The 21849-nt window shown below is 32.6% G+C and overlaps 4 protein-coding genes across 5 annotated transcripts; 2 read left to right on the forward strand and 2 right to left on the reverse strand.

Moving 5' to 3' along the window:
- On the reverse strand, positions 1575 to 3516 carry LOC109344040 (pentatricopeptide repeat-containing protein At4g21065-like). Its single transcript, XM_019582631.1, has one exon. It carries the CDS (start codon positions 3442 to 3444, stop codon positions 1717 to 1719), a length of 1728 nt encoding a protein of 575 aa, XP_019438176.1. The 5' UTR covers positions 3445 to 3516; the 3' UTR covers positions 1575 to 1716.
- LOC109344041 (39S ribosomal protein L47, mitochondrial) lies at positions 5877 to 7796 on the reverse strand. Of its 2 annotated transcripts, none has more exons than XM_019582633.1 (4): positions 7699 to 7796; positions 6859 to 7044; positions 6429 to 6586; positions 5877 to 6267 (listed from the first exon to the last, which is right to left on the reverse strand). In XM_019582633.1, exons 2-4 carry the CDS (start codon positions 7040 to 7042, stop codon positions 6160 to 6162), a joined length of 450 nt encoding a protein of 149 aa, XP_019438178.1. In that variant the 5' UTR covers positions 7043 to 7044; positions 7699 to 7796; the 3' UTR covers positions 5877 to 6159. The 2 variants fall into 2 exon arrangements, with proteins under 2 accessions (XP_019438178.1, XP_019438177.1); XM_019582632.1 differs by having other exon boundaries at positions 6859 to 7058; positions 7699 to 7793.
- On the forward strand, positions 9655 to 12606 carry LOC109344043 (probable receptor-like protein kinase At4g39110). The gene has a single exon (XM_019582634.1). The coding sequence runs from the start codon at positions 9702 to 9704 to the stop codon at positions 12243 to 12245; it is 2544 nt and encodes an 847-aa protein (XP_019438179.1). The 5' UTR covers positions 9655 to 9701; the 3' UTR covers positions 12246 to 12606.
- Positions 15938 to 20119, forward strand: LOC109344044 (chromatin remodeling protein SHL-like). Its single transcript, XM_019582635.1, has 5 exons — positions 15938 to 16081; positions 16200 to 16545; positions 17109 to 17177; positions 18945 to 19080; positions 19730 to 20119. Exons 1-5 carry the CDS (start codon positions 16009 to 16011, stop codon positions 19754 to 19756), a joined length of 651 nt encoding a protein of 216 aa, XP_019438180.1. The 5' UTR covers positions 15938 to 16008; the 3' UTR covers positions 19757 to 20119.

Below are 21849 nucleotides of genomic sequence, written 5' to 3' on the forward strand. Positions count from 1 at the left end.
TTTATGTGAAACATTGTAAATTGATTAAACCACTAATGAATCTTACTGGAGTACTTTGGTGCAAAATTGGTTCAGGAATCTATGCAGCAGACAGAAAATAAAATAAAATGTACAAGGTGAAATGCTCCTTTTACAGTACAACTTAAGCACTAATAACTTAAGTTGTTTTCTTACCTTAAGCTTTGTACAGAGTTTTGCTTTATTTTCCTAGACATTGGAGTTAATGCTTCGAAAAGAAAAGGCAAGTAGGGCCAACTTGTACTTATAAATTCATTTTTATTTAAACTATAGTGAAAGGTATGAAGATGATGATGGCTTCTATTTCACTATTTACCAATATTTATTTGTTCTACAATGAAACGTTTCTAGTGAAATTTTGATTGAGGGGGTTCTTCTTATTTCACCACAATAAATAATAAACCATCAAATTCAGTGATGGATTACAGATTCCTTACTAACAGGACCCGTGAACCGTGATTAACTTTTCTGCAATTTTAATTTGTACACTAAGGAATAAATCTTGTGTTTTCAACCACTTTTCATATGGATTAACGGTTGGTTCAAGTGGTATATGTTTAATTCTCCTTAGTAAGATTTTGGGTTCGAGTTTTGTGAATGAAAAAAAATATTTGCTGGAAGAGTTAGCCCCATATACCTGTAGAATTTTCCAATTCGGACAAATGATACATGTGAGAAACAAAAAAAACCACATTTATGTTAACTATTGGAACACTAATGAAGAAAGAATAATTCCCAGTTTGCAAAAGAAAATACTTAAAAGAATGGACGGTTTGTGGTCATTAGATGAAAGCAAAAAATATTGTATTATATCTTTTTATGATGCTCTATAGTGCCATTTTTTATGTGGGGGAATATCAAAATTCTTATACAAGAATGTTCCAATCAGATAATAATTCTTCTTTTTATCTATACTCTCACGTTTATAGTAAGGTAAAAAGTTAATACATGTTTCCTTATTTTGTCCATATTTTCAAGTTGGATATTTATTTATTTATAGAAGCATAAATAGACTTAGATTGCAATTATAGGGAAAAATAATTGACCATATTCTTTGTTTATTAGTTAAAATAAAACTAATAAGATTCCCCACACATGCAATACTAGGCTTAACTACAAGAATGGTGACTCCAACTAGATTTCTATTATTTGTATAACTTACAAAAAAATTAACAAGATGATGAGAACGCCCAACTTAACATTTCAATTTTTCATTCTTGATAAATAGAAAAGTCAGTGTAATTTTGTAGTAGTGGTTATACTTTATAATTATGGGGTTGGAAGAGAATGAGTGTACTACCAAGATTAGAATGTAGTTTTTTGATAATCAATGTATGATAATTTTTGTTGTCTTTTAGATGCAGATACATATAAAAATAAGAGAGTTAAGATTGCTAATATTATTATATTATGATTGGACCTGACTCACATGACCCTAATGTATGTTTCTTCATTACAAGCCTAGAACTATTTAACCTCTCTAGCATAATATTATGTAAGAGGTGTCACAAATCTTAATTGGGTCCATTAAGAAAAAATTTGTTTCCATATCTTTCCTATACTTGAACACTTACATAAAAAAAACAATTGAGAATATCCAAATGCCTAACAATACATTCATCTTAATGCATTTAGCCAAGTAGCAAAATGAACCAATCTTCTACACTAAACAATATAATTTTGATACCAATGGTGGTGTTACCAGTAATCTTTGCAAGAGCAGGCACCATTTTTGAAATGATGGAAACGAATTCTGTCTCTCACTATGATATCTCTTTGAAAAATCTTAGATATTAGTTTCATAAACTCATGACAATCCTCACAAGATCTTAGGTTCTTCACAATCCTGATTTTGGATCCTTCACTTGTCTTTGTAAGTCCATAAGCTAGAGCTAGTTTCTCACTATGGTGAAGCAATTGAATTGCTTTCTCCTCATAATCTATCTCAAGCAACACCTCTGATACTTTTGGATCATACCCTTCTTTTCTTATCTTATCTACAATCTCATCCAGTTTCACATATATTTTCTCTGCCTCGGGGTGATTATAATCTCCCATCACAAATTCATGCACAACGCCGTCAACTTCAATCCTACTAGACCCTGGTGGCTTTATCAGTCCCTTTTTATTCATCAACTCTCTCACTTCTGCCTTGTTACACCACTTCCCTACGGATGCATAAACATTTGAAGCGAGTATGTAACTTCCACTATCATCTGCGCTCTTTTCTTGCAGCTCAAGTTTCTTCACGAAACATTCAGCCCTGTCAATATCCCCATGAACCTTGCATGCCCATATCAGAGTCCTCCAAAGCACTGCATCAGGCTTAATAGGCATTGTGCTAACAAAATCTTCAGCTTCCTTCAAACGCCCTTCTCTCGCGAGAAGGTCCACGACGCAACCAAAATGCTGAATCGTCGGTTTTACGCCGTAAAGCTTTTCAGCATCATTCAAGAACATGTTACACTCACGAAGGAAACCAGCATTCCTACATGCTGATAAAACCACAGTGATTGTCCTCTCATCAGGTTTAACTCCCGACGCTACCATGTCATTAAACAAATCAAGAGCTTCCTCGCATCGCCCATGGCTAGCAAGGCCAGAAATCATTGCAGTCCAAACAAAAACATCCTTATCCACAACATCATCAAACACCTTCCTCGCACTCTCAACACACCCGCTTTTCACATACATATCAATAAGTGCGGTGCTAATGTTACTTCCCTTACAAGCAATCCCCTTCTCCTTCACAATCCCATGCACTCTCTTCCCCAAACTCAACGCTCCCGCATCTGCACACGCTCTCAAAACCGACACCAAGGTAACATCATTCACCTCAATTCCACCTTCCAACATTGCCTCAAACAACTCCATCGCCTCAATAGGCCTATCACCATCAACAAGCCCATCAATCATGGTTGTCCAAGACACCACATCTCTGTCAGACATTTCATCAAACACCTTACGTGCAACACCTAATTCCCCAAACTCGGAATACCCATGTATCAAAGCGTTAATTATAAACCGATCCGAACAAAAACCCATCTTAAAAACCAACGCATGGATCTGTTTGAGTGTGAAATGGTTGCAGCAGCACTTGATTATAAAGGGAAAAGTGAAATTATCGGGTTTTGGAAGCGGGTGGGGCCCATGGAGCATGGATATGAAAAGAGAAAAGGCTTGAGTGAAATGGGTCGGGTCGGAGCTCCGAGAATAAGCGCGGATGAGAGTGTTGTAGTAGTAAGAGTTGAAGGGAGTGATGTTGGAATTGAGAAGAAGACGAGCATAGTTAATGTTACCCGCGGGTGAGAGAGCAACGAAAGTGAATAGCTTTGAGAGGTTACGTGAGGCGACGTCGTTTTGGGGGCCAAGTTTCACAATTTGGGCGTGGACTTGGAGAGCGTGGGACATGGTTGTTAACTCCATCGTCAACCATTGCAACCATACTATACCATGTGCTCACTAAAAATACTATTTTTGTTTGAGTGTGGATAAGTGTATCATATGCCGACCGACCGGTGTCTCATTCTCTGTCAATACTAATCATTCATGTTAGATTTTTCTCTTGAAATTCAAGAGTTTGGTATGTGTTAGAACAATATTGAACTACATAGTTAACATTATAATTAAAATGTGATGCATTATCCATGCACATCCCATAGAACATACAATAAATACACTATAAATTTGTTATGGAGAAATAAGTGGTCACACTTTATTTATAAGATTAAACTACTTAATTGAAAAGTTAATCCGATCCCCTAATTAAGACATTCGAGGAAATCGATCTTATTAAGATGTAGTACTAGCTAGCTGGGAATTACATGAGTGAAAATCAATCAATCTTATTAAGATGCACTAGGTCTTGATTTTATTCATCGCAGAATTTGCATTGACACTTCTTGAAAAAGAAACCACATTGTCCTGAAATTGCATTATCTATTTTCTGGCAATGACTGCTACAAATTGTAGAATGAAAGCATCTTGCATGAGGCCATGTTTTACTTATCACCCAACATTTATGTTTCTGTTTTGGTTGCCCCTTTCCTCCTTCCGATTCAGAATGAGCTGCCACATATACTAATAAAATTAATTCATATAAATATGATCTTATAATAAAATTAAACATATGCTAATAATATTCAAAGTGTTACAAAATAATGTTTACTACTTTGAAAAATATGATCACATAAGTATATGGTTTAATGTTACTTGCCTGATGCTAGAAGTAGAATGATAGCGAAGAAAGCTGCAAGGACTTGAGTATGTATAAGGAACTTGGCCATGTTAATTAACTTAGTTATGTTAATTGATATAATGGAAAATGGAATGAGGATTTGTATATTGTTAATGGAAATATATAGTATATAGGATTGGCTACATTTCATGCTTAAGATGTGAAGTCATGGTTAGGTTGAGTTTAGAAATAATGTGTTCAACACACCGATTACGCCACACCCTAAACTTTTTACATATGAAATCATTTTATGTTTGAGTTTATTTTAAAAAATTAAATAGGCAACTGATTAAATAAATTGGAACTTATGTATGCCAAATGTAAACAATTTAAATTTTAAAGTACAATATAAATAAATACACAAGAGGGATCATATGTGTTAATAGATTCACAATGTGCCGATCTAGGTATCAATAAATGACTTGATCATATCCTATAACTAAAGTTTAGCGGAACCTTATATAGGGTATTTCATATGAATTAAAATTGTATCTATATCCATTTTCAATGGAAAATTTATAATAACGTTTAATGTATTTAAAAGAACTAACAAATTAGTCAAAGAGTTCTTATAGTAATAGGAAAGGGGTATATCTTATTTGAAGTGGCACATATTAAGTTCTTATACTTAAAAGAGTTTATAGAGAGAAGCAACACAAATAATAATTTATCAAAATGTTGGTGTAAAATTTTGTATACACCAATTAAACTAGTGCTATATATGTTTTTTTATTTTTTTATTTTGATGTAGCCACAAGTATCTTCCAGATTAAGAAATATTGTTTGAGTGGAGAATATTTATAATACAGTTGGCTAGCCCTCTAAAAGAATGTAAGACATGAACTAACCATCTAGATCAATACTCATTATATTCTTAATTAGTCATCAAAATTTATTTAAAACTAGTTTTATGTTTTACTTGATCATATGAAAAGTTTAAATTTGTTGTTTCAAAGTTTGTTTTGATATTTGACTTTATTTTTGTTATATGAAAAAAACTTAGAAGAATTATTTTGTATTTTCCTATTCTATAGATTTAATAAAAAATTAATCCAATGATATCTTGATGGTTCATGGAATATTCATTTATGTGATTGATGCATGATAGCCTTCACTTGTAAATACATGTATAAAATAATATAACCTATAGATGGATGGATACTTGTGTTGATGTCTAAGATTATCCATCATAATTCTTCATCAATAGGTACTTAAATGTCATAAAGAAATCGATTGCTACTTAAATGTCGTGAAAATGCAGAGATTATTTGAGCGAATTTACTATAATGGTAAAAAAATGTGGATCAGTATGGTGATGGTGCCAACACCCAAATGAGAGTGCCAAAAGACTCAAAAACAAGTAAAGCAAAAACTAAATGAATATTGAATATGGTGATAGTGGTGAGGTCTGTGATATGTGTACCATATCAATATGATTTTCTTAGGAGCTTATCTGAAATGGGAAAAAGAAAAGGAAATGAAATGAAATTGAAGATGTGTTTTCAGCCACCATTTTTAATGGTTAGCAACATTGTGAACCAATATTTGTGTTAGCAACATAAAACCACCCTTCAACTTAACATCTATTTGCTTCATACATCTGGGAATGGGAAATAGAAAGTAAGGCATCAAAAAACACTTCATATTTAAAATAAGCAATGGTTGAAAATGAGATGCAACTTTTCAATTTTCATCCTTTTTATGAAGTAACCACCAGGCCACTGGGAATTGTCAGATTTCAGCTGAGACTGACTCAGACAAGCAAAACCAAACAAGAATACATCATGTAAAAAATGTTTTCTAACAAACAATCTCAAGTCAGCAATCTTACATTCATTGAAGGATATGTCTTGTTCAAACTACATAGCCATTAATGCCCTAATGAACTGATCCTTTGTAAGTTATCAAAGAGCATTTATCATTCTCTTCATCTCAGCAGACCTCCTGGGATCTGGTTCTTCAATTGCTCTCTCAGTAAGTACATGCTTGATACGGCACATCGACTTTCTCACCTGTAGTTTCACATAAAATATTATAAGTCAACAAAAAGCATCCAACAATAAATTCTGTCTAATCAGTTTTATGGTAAACATCCACATAACCAAGGGCAGCAAAAGCAACATATTTGTAAATCTGAATGATTACAAATAAAGAAGTGAAGTAATTTAATAACCTTGGGGATACGCTCTGGATGAGGAAAACGTAGGTTCTGTGAATGAAGCATTTGACGCTGAGTCATCAACATGTTTTTCTCCTTTAACAGCACATACCACAACTTATGAAGATCATCCCAAGATTTCAGACGCAGTTCAGAGGCCTTCCAACCCCTACCTAAAACAACGATAGATAAATGAATAAAGAAACAAGGTCTTCAATAGGACAAAAGTGGTACAATCTTTAAAATTTCAAAGAATCAGAAAAGCTCAATGTAGAAAAATCAGTGGAACAATAACAATGGGTAAACGAAGAGCGAAAATCAAGCAGCAGGGTATAATATGATAAAGTGTAAATGACTTGTAATCGAGTTTCAATTAAACTTACCAAGCAGCCATGGAATATAACTAAAACAATGATAAATGAGAAGCACATGTAAACTAGCATACCATAGACAACAGGTTTGTCATCATCAACGCTCCTATCTGGCTCAAAGAACTCCTGGAGAGGGTTGTGTCCTTCCCTGCCATTGCTAGAAGCAGCAGCTGCCGCAGTGGTACCAGCAGGAGAGGTATAAGATTTCGATCTAGCAGCAGCGAAGAGTGCTCGACCAAATACTCTTGACAAAAACATGGTTGTCGTCAAAAAGCTGCAAGATTAATTGATTACACAAAGCAATGTAAGAAATCAAAAGCATTTAAGATCCACACGATGGACACGTAGTCAAAATCAATTAGCAATTGAAAGCTTGGCATTGGCGAGAGGGAAGAAATCAAATTACGAAAGATAAAGTTACTTGCAATTCTGAAACCCAAAACCCTAACAAAAGACAATTCCCTGATCTTCTGAAGTAAAAAACACATTCTTTCACAAGATTTCGACTGAAACACTAAACTACATGTGTGAGAAGTAAGAACTACAAGCAAAGGCATTTATTTGAGCCAGCAAATTGAGGGTCACAAATTTTGAAAAAGAAGCAACAGCATCATGACAAAACAAATTCAACAAAGAAGCAAAATAAATTGTAACCAATAATTTCAAAGCGAAGTTTTTGTCGAGGGGAGGAATAAATTGTGGCCGCCGAAACTAGACCACAATTATTTCCTATGTCTTGGTGATCCAGTGTAAGGATGTTCAACATTTATCGTAATTACTTTAATCTTATATTATAGCGTTCAGACATAAACACAAACACCTTGCATACAAAGCTTAAAAGAATCATGGAATGAAAAAGCAAACTGTCATTATTGGCTAAGAAAGAAGTTATAACTAACGAGATAATACATTACCTATATGGCTCGGTGGTGGTGGTGGTGGTGGCGGCAAGGAAGTGCTCGTGAAGGTGCGGTTGCGACGGCGAAATTGGGAGAGAAGATGTGAAATGAGTAAGAGAATAATGAGGGCAATTTTATTTAAATATGAATAGGGATATTTCAGTACTTTCCACGGGTACATCCATACCCGCCCCATCCTCTTCCTCTTGGTAAGAAAATACAAAAATATGTTTATTTAATAAATAATGATATATAAAATAAAATAAACATGTTTTTAATTGATGTGTAAAAGAACATATAATGATATATAAAATAAACATGTTTTTTATTATAATGTAAAAGAACTTATAAGAATAGTATATCATTTTTCTTATTTAGTTGATGTGTAATGCTTGGAGAAAATTAATTTCATAGTTAATATATTTTTCCCTTAAACACATCTTTTAGAAAAACTAGCATGTTGATAGATATTCTCTATTTTTGTCAACTTACATTTCATTTATTTGGACGTGAGTATATATAGTCTTTGTATATTATTTTTCTCCACCACTTCTGAATAAATTATAGAGTTTGAAAATTTAATAAGTTCCAAAAATAGTTTAAAAAATAATAAATAAAAACATATTTGTAATAAAATCTCAATTTTATTTTCAAATATTATTATTTATTTAATATTCCAAAAATATAGGCTTTATTTTACAAGCATCAAATTTATTTACCATTACTAATAACATGTTAATATTCATGACCATTTTGATTTAAAATTATAATGATGAAGAAAACAATCATTTTTTTTTGTTTATTTTCCATTTTCAATGAAAAATTTAATTTCCATGAATCAAAATAAAATAGTGATAATTTTGAATAAAAAATAAAATTGATATCAACTTACCTCAATGAAAATTACATTATAGAGGATCAAAATTATATTTTGAGACACCAACCATAATCATTTTCAAGTTATATTTAGAATATTTAACTTTTTAAAATTGCACCTATTGAACTTAATTTTATGTTCCAAAAAATAGTTTGAAGAAACATAAAAATTTTATTCATTTCACTAAAATTAATCTCATTATGATTTTCAAATGGAAAATATCAATTGAACTATCATTTAATTTATTTACTACAACTAATAACATTAATATTCATAATCACTTCATTTTAAAATTATCACAACCAAATCAAAATTTTAAAAATGAATTGATATAATGAAAATTTTAATATTCATAACATATTAATTGGTTGTTAGCTTTAGGATTTTATGGTTTAAGATTTTGTCATGCTTTGAAGGAACGATTGTCACTTTTAACTTAAATAGATCAAATTTTATGCAATTATCTGGTATAGAACTAGGATTCACCTATCCATGATCATGAATTGGGATCCAACCCACATAGTTCATATGAAGCTTCCAAAAAGATAATTAATTATCCAAAACTAATCACACTTGGTGCAACTATCCAAATTCCAAAGCAAAGTGATCGGTGAATTGAGTTAGAGTAAAAGTAAATGTGTTTGACTCTTTCAAATCAACCATTTGAAGTTTTGGACCCTTGCTTGGTAAATGGCTTAAGCTAAATAAAGAGAACAAAATTTAGCAAAATGAACTCTAATGCACAAATACCCGCCACATTGTTTTCCTAATTACTTGGAAACTAATATGTCACATTCTCATCCCTTCTTTTCCTCCACTTACCAACATCATCATCATCAACATCTCTCACAAAAAGACTCATGTTTTAATGTTTTATGCATATAGGAATGAAAACACAGTTTTTGTTTTACAAACATGTTGTTACTCTAAAAATTCTAATTCTAATCACTAACTTTTCAACCAAACCAATTAACCTCGAACCAATATACTCTCTAAAACTTCTTGTTCTCATGTCTCAAGTCCCAATCATATCCTACCAAATATCATAAAAATATTACTTTATGTTTTTTAAAAAGAAGATAGAAAAAATAACATAAAAACTCATTATTCCATTTTACATTTTGTATGATGTTCATCTTCCATGGCACATACAATATTCCAAATCATTATTCTCTTGTACATTTCTTCCACCCCTTCTTTCTCAACCTCTTCTAATTCTACCTTCACTCCTAAAGATAAGTTCCTCATAGATTGTGGTGCACAAAGTGCAGCAACTCTACCAGATGGAAGAGAATTCAAGTCAGATGAAAAAGCCAACTCATTTTTGAAAGCAAATGATGATTACAAAGTTTCTATCGATGATAATAATAATGCAACCAACCCTATATATAAAAATGCTAGGATTTTCATTCATGAAGCTCAATACTCATTTCCATTGACTCAACCTGGTTTTCATTGGATTCGTCTTCATTTCAATCCTATAAAAAACAATGTATTTGATCTTCAAAAGGCTACTTTCTCTGTCAACACTGATAAGTATGTTTTGCTTCACACCTTCAATATCAACAACAATAATAAGAATGTTACTAGTCCTATTCTTAAGGAGTTTCTCATCAATGTAACTGAACCTAAATTCACCATATTCTTCATTCCTCTAAAAAATTCAGCTGCTTTTATCAATGCCATTGAGCTTGTTTCAGCTCCTGATAATCTCATCTTTGACAATGCTGCAACCCTTTTCCCTGTGGGCCAGTTTTCTGGTTTAAACAACTATGCTTTTCAACCTGTTTATCGCTTAAACAATGGAGGTCCTTTGCTCACACCATCAAATGACACATTGGGAAGGATATGGGAAAATGATGAGCCTTTCCTCACAAATAAGAACTTGGCGAAGAGTGTTTCGGTAGCTACGAAAGTTATCATCTTCCCTGCTGATACGCCTACTATATCGCCTCTCATTGCGCCACAAACTGTTTATGCTTCTGCCACTGAAATGGGTGATGCTGGTATTAAGCAGCCAAATTTCAATGTCTCATGGAAATTTGATGTAGACACTTCTTTTAGTTACTTGGTTAGATTGCATTTCTGTGATATTGTAAGCAAAGGGCTTAATGAACTCTATTTTAATGTCTATGTTAATGCGAAAATGGCGATTCCTAACTTGGATTTATCAGCTACTACTGGTGCTTTGGCAACACCATATTACAAGGACATTGTGGTGAATGCATCATTGATGTCTGAGGCACTAACTGTTCAGGTTGGTCCGACCGATGCTGAGGGAGGGAATGCAAATGCTATTATGAATGGAATAGAGGTTTTGAAGATAAGCAACTCTGTGGATAGTTTGGATGGAGAATTTGGAGTTGATGGAAGAAAAAGTGGTGGTTCACATCGCGGGGTGGTGGCTGCAGTAGGATTTGGAATGATGTTTGGAGCCTTTGTTGGTCTTGGTGCTATGGTAATCAAGTGGCATAAGAGGCCACATGATTGGGAAAAGAAGAATAGTTTCTCTTCATGGTTACTCCCTCTATATGCTGGTGATTCAAGCTTCATGAGCAGCAAGAACTCAATGGGGTCTCATAAGAGCAACTTTTACTCATCAACTAGGGGTTTAGGTAGGTATTTCTCCTTTTCGGAATTACAGGAAGCAACCAAGAACTTTGATTCTAGTGCTATTATTGGTGTTGGAGGATTTGGCAATGTGTATTTGGGTATCATTGATGTGGGGACTCAGGTTGCAGTTAAGAGAGGAAATCCACAATCAGAACAAGGTATCAATGAGTTTCAGACCGAGATTCAAATGTTGTCGAAGCTAAGACATAGACATTTGGTGTCATTGATAGGATATTGTGATGAGAATGATGAGATGATCTTGGTTTATGAATACATGCCTAATGGACATTTTAGAGACCATCTTTATGGAAACAACTTGCCTTCACTTTCATGGAAGCAGAGGTTAGAGATATGCATTGGCGCGGCTCGTGGCCTTCACTACCTCCACACGGGCACCACACAAGGTATCATTCACCGCGATGTTAAGACAACAAATATTTTGCTTGATGAAAACTTCACTGCCAAGGTATCTGATTTCGGGCTTTCCAAGGATGCACCTATGGGCCAGGGTCATGTTAGTACTGCAGTGAAAGGTAGTTTCGGTTATCTGGACCCTGAGTACTTTAGGAGGCAACAATTAACCGATAAGTCGGATGTGTATTCATTCGGTGTGGTGTTACTTGAAGCACTTTGTGCAAGACCAGTAATTAGTCCTCAATTGCCAAGAGAACAAGTTAACTTGGCTGATTGGGCAATGCAATGGAAAAGAAAAGGATTGCTTGACAAAATCATTGACCCTCTTCTTGTTGGTTCGATCAATCCGGAATCAATGAAGAAGTTTGCTGAGGCTGCTGAGAAGTGTTTGGCTGAACATGGTTCTGATAGGCCTACAATGGGGGATGTATTGTGGAATTTGGAGTATGCATTGCAACTTCAAGATGCTTTCACACAAGGAAAGGCTGAGGATGAAGCTTCTAAGTCTTCTAATGTTGTGGTTGTGGTGCCTTCTCATTCTCCAACACCATCCACAACCTCAGATGATAATGGATCAGTACAAGTGCAGACTACTTGTACTGATGAACATTCCGGAACTGCAATGTTTTCTCAGTTTTCCAATCTTAATGGAAGGTGATCATTGTTGAGAATATCAAGTACTTTTGTGATAGGAGTAATATTGCATGTACATCCAGGAATGACATTTTTGACGATACCTTCCAAGTTTATAGCACAGAGTACCGATCTTGAAAGCGTCGCTCCTAGGAGTACATGCATTAAACATTTTCGTTGTGATAGTGACGTTGTATGTTGTTTTTCTTCTAGAGAGATGTGTAATATGATTAATGCATTGATGTATAAGTATAGATGCATTCAATGTCATTAATATGATCTTTTGTAGTCTTAACATTTTTTGTTATGTAATTTATATAAAGAATAATTGTAGAAACAATTTCAAAGAAACTGACTAGTGCCCATTGATTGTAGCAGCAAAAGACCCTTTTTATCTCTAATATAAATTGCCTTTTTTGCTTTCTTTTTTGGCCATATAAGATTGTTACTGAAGTTGGAGAGAATTATGAAGCTTCTACATTGGAGTTGAATCATAAGTCTGGTAAAGATTGAACCAATTGAGGCAATTCTTTCATGCAATGGTTGAAGTGGTAAACTGAGACTCGATTTTAATACTGATACTCTTCATAAGATTTGGCTGTGGTCGCAATAGGCCCTTAAATCCAATAACAAATAAATAAAACAAGCATAGATTGTAAAATTTTATCTAAATTACTTCATAAATATCATCACCTCCATCTATGCTTACTTAGTAATGGCCAAAGAAATTAAAATAATTTTTGGATACTATGCTTACTTCATCTATATACATTTAATACATTAACTACTCTAAGAAAATTTTATAATAAATCATTACAATCATGGCTGGAACAAATTACAGTCATTCTCGGATTAAATAATTATGTTGTTATTCTCAATTGTACAACAGAGAAATGAAGGTCCTTGTTTCAAACTAATTCTGATATAGTTTATCTGCTACAATGGAAGTAAAACTTGCTAATGAGTGAGCATAATGAAACTGTAATGTTCTTATTCTATTCATGTCTCAAAGTATATCACTTCCCCTTGGTTAGATTTAGCCATTATATATAATCACTGAGTTTGACACATAATATTGATACCCATTATTATAGTAAATTGTCCATGCAAATATTTGTCTTCAGATCAGTTTTATGAGAGCCCTAAGATAAGTCCAAACTTTACCTTAACCTAGCTTAGGGTGAAGTAACAGTACTGCTATATGTGCTATCTCCATGTAACACTCCATTTGTTTCATAAAAAAATTAAACTTAATAGATATTTAAATATAAAGTGATTTCGAATATTATTATTTTTGTGACAGAAAGAGTTGACACAATATAATGGGAAGACTATTATATCACCATTGCCCTAATATGTGTTGTGTGGTTTCTCTCTTTTCAATATTCATCTCTAAAATCTATGGCCATATTGGAAGAGTGGTAGTAACATATATACTAAATGAGGAATGAAGAGAGAAATGAATTGAAGGGCACAGGTTTAAATATGTTAGTATCATATATATATATATATATATATTCCCTTGAAAATAGAGCAGTAACATCTTTAGTGATTGAGAGCAAGTATAGACAAGGATGTGGTCATAAATCATAACCCTATCTCTCTATATATACCAACCCATATTTATTTATTGAGCTCAAAACCAACCCACTTTCTGATTCCCATTTATAAGTTACAAAATCTCACAACAAATGGAACAAGAAATAGACGAACTCATATTCAACATGGATTCACTTGGAACCACTTTTCCACAAAAGTAAGATCATTCAGTTACTATTATTATAAAAACAAAAGAAAAAACCAGTTTTATATGCATCATTTATATTCATATATGTGTTTGTGAGTTATATTTATTGACCATATTATATATTTATATGTAGGCAAAACAACTAATATTCATCTTCAAAGTTATTTTTTATTTTTCATAAAAGTGAGGTTAATAAAAAGAAGCAACTTTATCTGTAATGTGTGAGCAGGAGAGGATTATCAAGGTATTATGCAGGTAAATCAAGATCATTTGCATGCATAGCTGAAGTGGAGGTTCAATCAGTGGAGTATTTGAAGAAACCAGAACATAATAAGAAAAGGAAGAAACATTCTCATGTGAAGGAAATTCTAAACCCTCCTCCTCCTTATCCATGTCGTGGTGCAACAAATTGTACCCAATTCACTACACCTTATGTAAATGCTTAGAACTATCTCATCATTTTTTGTAGTTCAAAACCATCTTGGTTTATGCACTATCAGTTAAGTATGGATCTTTTAGTTTTAGCTCCTTATAAAATTGTTTATTTTGATTTAAGTCCCTGTAATAAGTTGATATTGTGTGTTGCATATACTTTTGTTTTGAATTTGATCTCTATAATGTGTTCATGTTTTAAATTTAATCTGTATAGTGTGTTAAACTATTTTTTAATATGTTTTATTTTAATCCCTACTTATTAATTATTTTGATTGTTATTCTTGTTGATGATATGTTAATACCACAATTTGCTATATCACCAATTATTATGGCATGTGTCATATATGTTTGATGTTAGCTTATCTCAAATAAAAATAATTCTTATTACGATAAATTAACACAATTAATATGAATTAGTAGACTTTATTTAGATATTAATGATTAAAAGATAAATATATAGGACTTTTTAAGTAATTATTGACTAACTTTTAATCAGTAATGTTTAGATTAGTAAAATGGAAGTCACACTTTTTTTATTTACTTAGATAGAGTAAATTTATTATTTTATAGAAAAAGTTTTTGATAGGAAAGTTTTATAATTATCTAAATTTAAATCAGGTCATACTTTATATTCAGCAATTTTATCAATGAAATTAATTCTTACGAATTCTGATGAAATTACTTAATTTAGAATCAATTTGTGAATAACTTCTGCCATAACAATGGCTTAAATATGTTTTTATTTCTTCTCTAATTTTAGTTTTAAGTATTTAGTCTCTTCATTTTGAGTTTATGTTGAATTTTGTCCTCAGTATTAACTTCTAATGAAAAATGTTAAAGGAATGTACTAAATACTTAAAAAAGTAATAACACAAAGACTAAGATGAGAGTCATATGTGAATATATTGACAAAAGTATACTTAAATTAATATAATAATGATAAGAGAAAAAAAATGTATGTAGCAATAATGTATAAATTTCATATTTGTCATTGCATTGTGCACCATTTATATTTAATTGTTATTAATCATAAAAAATAAAATATAAATGAATAGTAATGTTGTAAAAGATTCTATTCTCATATAGCATTAGGTCTTAACAAAGGCAACATAAACAAACTCAAAGTGGGTTCTCATTCTCCTTTCTTCATTGTTCTAGACTATTTATGCTAGGCACATATAAATCATGGATTTAACAAATGAGGAAAAATGCTTTACATCATCCTCTATTTATATTTTGTTATTATTAATTTAAAAAATATATAAATAAATGTTAGTGTATTAATATATAAATATCACACTCTTAACAAATATATTTATCATTTAAATTCATAAATGTAATATCAATAATTTAGATATATTTGTGAGCAATTTTAATAGTTCCATCTAATTACGAAACTACCCTAACCTTCACCTACCATTCGAAATTCCTGGCACCGTGTTCCGCGAAGCACTGGAACAATGAACTTAACCAATAAGGTAGCTGCTACAAAAGTATATATAAAGAGAGAAATAATAAAATATAAAATAGTATCTTAGTAATATTTTTCTCTTCTAATTCCTTTTCTCTCTCCATTCATCAATCTTCCTCATTGTTACTCTTTTCCATGGCTAAACCCAAAGCTGCAAAACGAACCCTAGAGTCCTACATAGTCAAGCACATCAACAAATCAATTAAAGGTAATCACTCTTCTTTTTGTTTCTTCTCGGAAATTATTAACTCACAATTTTCTTGACAAAGTTTTTTTGATCGATTTTCCTTTTGTAACGATTTACTTATCGTTTTTTCTATTATAAGCTGGTGATTGTGTGATGATGCGGCCATCTGATCCATCTAAACCGTCATATGTTGCGAGGATCGAACGGATTGAAGGTGATTGGCGAGGCGCGAATGTGAAGATTCATGTCCAGTGGTATTATCGGCCGGAGGAGTCGATTGGTGGCCGCCGTCAATTTCACGGCTCCAAGGAGTTGTTCCTATCTGATCACTTTGATATTCAGAGCGCAGACACGATTGAATCTAAATGTACTGTTCACAGCTTCAAGAGGTACAACAAGCTTGATGCTGTTGGAAACGATGATTTCTTCTGCCGTTTCGAGTACAATTCCTCCACTGGTGCATTCAATCCTGATAGAGTCGTTGTGTGAGTTCATCACTGCTTCTTTCATTTTTTTGTTAAACCGAGAAAACATCTTTCGGTTCATCATAGTGTTCAGCAACTAACACTAACTGATTTCAGTTCTTTTTGCCTAATTCGGTTACATGAACTTACAATTCTGATTTTAGTAATCTTGCTTAATACATTGATTATACTATACGGCTGATGGTTGTTTGACGAGAAAGTGCGTGATTCATGTTAATTTCTTGTGCTTTACTATTTTTTATAGCGAGGAAACATCTAGTAATTCATGTGTTGTGCTAAATGCTAATTGCTAAATATCTAGTTTCTTCATTGTGTAATTTTGTTATCATGGATATTTAGAAGCTAACGTTAACATCTAACGACTACCAATTTGTTTACATGGTGTTCCATTCTAGTTAATGGCCTCTATGAGTTTACTAGCGATTTTAGTTTTGTTGCTTTAATTGGTTGTGCTTGTTATCGTACAAGTCTTGTTTTTTTATGTTAGAATGAAGAATCTGTGGGAACTTATCTTGATTCTGACTCATGTGATGTTGTGGTTTTTAATTTTTTTTTCATTGCAGGTATTGTAAATGTGAGATGCCTTACAATCCTGATGACTTAATGGTCCAGTGTGAGGGATGCAGCGACTGGTAAGATGAATATATTTTATTTCTAATCCATTACTATCCTACTATGTTGTTTTGTTTTAGGTTTAGTTTAGGAGTTGGATTTTGGAGGGGAAGGAAGGGAAAGGGAAAGCTTGGGAGTCATCTCACAAGTGTATTTCATGGCTCTCAAGCCTTCCCTTTCCCTTCCTTCCCCTCCAAAATCCTGTCCAGTTCTGTAGATACTTCGCATCATCTCAATGGGTTTTCAGTAGACTGAAACTGTTTTCTCACTTGGTGTTGCTTAATGACTGCTATAATTCTTAATAGCTGTTGACATGCTAAACCATTTTATTTAACTCTAAAGAAATATGTTTTTATTGGAGACCACGGATTCAAATCCTTGAAATAGTCTCTTCGCTTGCGAGGGTAAGGTTGCATATATGATATATCTACTCTCCAAAGATCCCACTATGTGGGAGCCTCGTGCATTGGACCTCCATTTTTTTATTCGTGACCTTGATCTTATGTGTAGGCTCCAGTGGCACCTAAAGAAAGTAATACTTTTAAGTGGTCATGTTTTCCAGCTTTATTGCCATTGCAACTTGTGTAGGTGCAGTAATTGGAAACTAATAAGTATATCCAGTGCCAATCCAGTCACTAACAGAGTCAAATCTGTCGATTAGGAAGTTAAATTAGCAGATTAACAAGTTTGCTTCTGAATTGTCGAATATAACATGTAAAGCTAATGCAATTAGTATATTTGAATGAATCTAAAAGATAAAGAATCACTAAAATTGAACTAGAATTAACTTCGCATTTGATGGATTTCCTTTTTCTTCATTTGTATCTCATTGAATGAGTGCTCTTACTTTGGCATCATTTGTCTTCTCCCAGTGGTCAGTGCCTCATTTATTTCTTATTTCCCTCGTTATTATGATTATCCAACATAGATAATTCTTAAAATTACTTCCTCTGAAGTGTCATATATATTTTTCTTCAAAATTTATAACAAAACTCAATGCATTTGGATTCATTATTGTAATTCAGTGCCTTTATGCTTTTGCAATATTTATGGCCTAGCCCCGAGGTCCCTTAAATATCTGTCAAAGTGGTTTTTTAAAACATGCTCAAGCCGAATCTTAAGGATAATGAAGATCTGATGTGTGCTGCATAAGATTCAGTCAGTTAATTCTATTTTAGAAAACCTCAAATGCTCTTGAGATGTAGTACCTCCTTCTTATTGTAAGAAGGGAATCTTCTTTTTAATTATTCCTGTGGGAACAACTTAGATAGTAGCACATACAGAGAAACTAATTAAGGAATAGCCTTAGATTGCATAGAATGATGAACTTGACTTACTTGGCTAACCTAAAATTATTAACATCTCGATCACCTAATGAATTCATGGAGCAACTGAATTAAAACCCACAGATTATTTTTAAAAGAAGAGAATCATTTTTTTGTCCTGCAATTTTGTCATCATTCTCAAATGGCAATCATCTTGAGAAGATGATAATTCCTGCTCTCTTACTAACTGAAGAGTTGCTTTGTGAATATTTTTACTTTTTTTTAAGGGAGACATCATAAATTTGTAAGGATTATGTGATATTTATTCTTAAGAATGGGCTCTGTAGATCAATCTTGAGGCTTTTTATTGCAAATTTTGATAAATGGAAGATTTGTGGCTTCAGTACATTTTTCGAAGAAGATTTGTATGTTTAAAATAGCATGTTCTGCAACATAGGCCATTATAATACGGATATCAGGCTCTGAGCGAATTCAGTCTTGAACATAATATTCTTGATTCAGGTTTCATCCTGCTTGTATAGACATGACTGCGGAGGAAGCCAAGAGACTTGACCACTTCTTTTGTGAAAGTTGCTCAGCTGAAGGTCAAAAGAAGTTGCAAAATTCTCATTCTTCTGTGAGACTCTCAGATACAAAGGTATGTCTAATTTGTGTTTGTTTTCAACACTTAAAAATACCATTTGAATTGACTTGCTCATGCCATGGTGACAGCTGATATCTCCATCTGTTTATTGGTTTGTTAATTCATATTTCATTGTCGTATGATTATATCTTCAATTCTCTTCCAGATTTATTATCAGTTTGTTTTTATGTATGTGACTCTGTGTGTGTATATCATGTGCGCGTCACACACACACACATATATGCATATCAGCACTTTGTGAATTTGTGTAGCCAATTTCAATGAAATTTTCTTCTGAGACAAGCTTAATCATGACAAACATGCATGATCAAGACTCAAATATGATTCTCATTTCTCTTCCCCTCCCTTTTGGTGAATAATTCTTAATTTTTTGGAGTTGATGCAAATTTTAGGACAATAGAATGGATGTCCATCTTCATTTTACATTGCTTGAAGTAGTGTCGCCTAATGATATTATTATACATAAGATGTGCTATATCTAGATTGAAGCTATGGAAAAACACAACCAGATATGGTCAGAGCTTGTGCTGTTACTCATTTGAAGGAGAAAAAACATGATACTCTGCAGTTTTCACTAAAAAAAAATTTGCTGACAAAATAAAGAACTGATATATTAGCATTCATGTTTTGCCTGGCTTTGCAGGTGGATGCTAAACGCCGTAGAAGGTAATAGAGTTAAAGAGTATATAAGCATAAAATAAGGTAGATCTATAATGGAGGTAGTGGAGAGCTTGCTTTTCTAATTCTGGGTAGGTGGCAAACAAACACAGAGATGTTATCCTATGGTAATATAAATAATCTTTATACTTTCATGGAAGGAGACTAATTTGGAAATGTTTGTCATGTTATGTGGTTTTAGCCTTCAACTTGTTTCCTTATATGTAATTATGCAATGTAGATTCTCTATCTCCTCACTGGTCCTTGTTCTTTACTTGGACTTTTGTAAAGTATCTCAACTTATTTACCACCAACAGCAGGCACTTTCCTTATTTTAATAAAACAAGGTCAATGTAGACTTTCTGGCTATTGGTTATGGCACCTTGTTGAGGACTTGTGTTGGAATTTGGAGAAAAAGTGATGTTTTTAATGTGGGTTTAATGCACATTAATGTGGCTATTAATGAGAAATTTTGGGGTGTGAAATGAAAAAACTCCACAATTCTCACATTGATTGGAGGAGGGAGGTTGAAAGCCTCTATAAGCCTTAAGTTTTAACATTGGGGTGTGCCCCAAGGGGTACAATGAGTTATGGGTTATGTGGGTGAGTGATGACTCCTCCACCAGTCGGGGTCTAATGTGAGAGTCGTTGGAGGTCTCGGGCTATAAATAGATATTTTCTTCCCTCATTATAACATCATCTCAAGTTGAAGGTGTTTCTATTCAACTTTTTTTTTGGCAGTACTACAAAACGTCGTAAAGAGAGCGGCTTAGTTGTGACTCAACTAATAAATATTATTTCGTGCCATTCAGAATTGTTGCGAGTTATGTAATTGGCAACTTGCTTGCGTTAAGAACTTTAACAACTTCAAAAGGGGCAAAAGATAAGCTTTTTTTCATCATCCAAATGCAACAAGTTGGATACAAGTTGGAGAATCTCTATGTATTGCTTGGAGCACTTCTAAAAATATATTGCTTGCCAAGGAGTCTTTTTCTATCATGCCATCAGTTTCTTATTTTTCTCAACCTCTCTACTATATATGATTTTAAAATTGTGTTACTATTTCTATGTTCTTGTCCATGCTCCCTTCCATACAATCACTTTGCCATAAAATGTTTTCTCCATGTGTACAAAATAGTATATAGATTTTAAACTCGTTTAAATATTGGAATTATCATTTCAGCAAGAGGATATATTAATGAACTTGCTATAGAGAATCATCTAAAACCTTTTTTCACTTGTTCAACTATTTCCTAACATTTCCTTCTTAGAAGCAGAAGTAAGTTAACTATGCTACATTCTCTCTCACAAGTCACAACTACCTAAGCGATTAATAAAATAACGTAATTCCTCATTAAATGAATTTGAGGATCTGTTCATAATTTTTAAGCAAATATCCATATGAAATTTGTTGTATGTATTAATTTGGTTATTTCTTAGTATATATTTTAATTTTTATCATTACTTAATAACAATATATATACATATAAGCGTGCTGTTTTATTTTATTTTATATTTATTCACTTGTCAATGATCTAATTTTACTAAACACTTTTAATTTAAATTAGTAAGCTTATTAGATTTCAAGGTTCACTTTTCAGGTAGGTTTTTACTTAGTTGGGCCAAAGTGTACCACATGGTTGAAACTAAAAATTAACCAAAGATAGACCGATATTTGATAAATACTTGAACATTACCCACTAGATTAACTTTAACCATTTGGTTCAAAAAATTTAAAGCAAATTTTAATTTTGTATATATTAATTTGGTTCCTACAAATTTAGAAAAATCTAAATATTTTCTATACATTTTAAATATAGATCAAATTAATTTTTAAATATTTTTATGACAAATAAACTTTTCATTAATGAATGCAAAGTATTTTTAGAATGTTTAGATATTTTATAATAACTTTGAGTTATAACGAATTTTACTTATTTTTATTAATATATGTAAACTAGTTATAAGTATATTATTAAAAATAAGATAAATGTAGTATTTCTTGTCTCTTTATGAATGTAAGTTAATAAATAGTGCATAAGTTTCTTCTTTAACCATTGGTTCTGCTTAAGGAACCGAATAAAGAACATTAAATCTCTATCAAAT

Source organism: Lupinus angustifolius, chromosome LG03, assembly GCF_001865875.1.
Source record: "Lupinus angustifolius cultivar Tanjil chromosome LG03, LupAngTanjil_v1.0, whole genome shotgun sequence".
Lineage (NCBI taxonomy): Eukaryota > Viridiplantae > Streptophyta > Magnoliopsida > Fabales > Fabaceae > Lupinus > Lupinus angustifolius.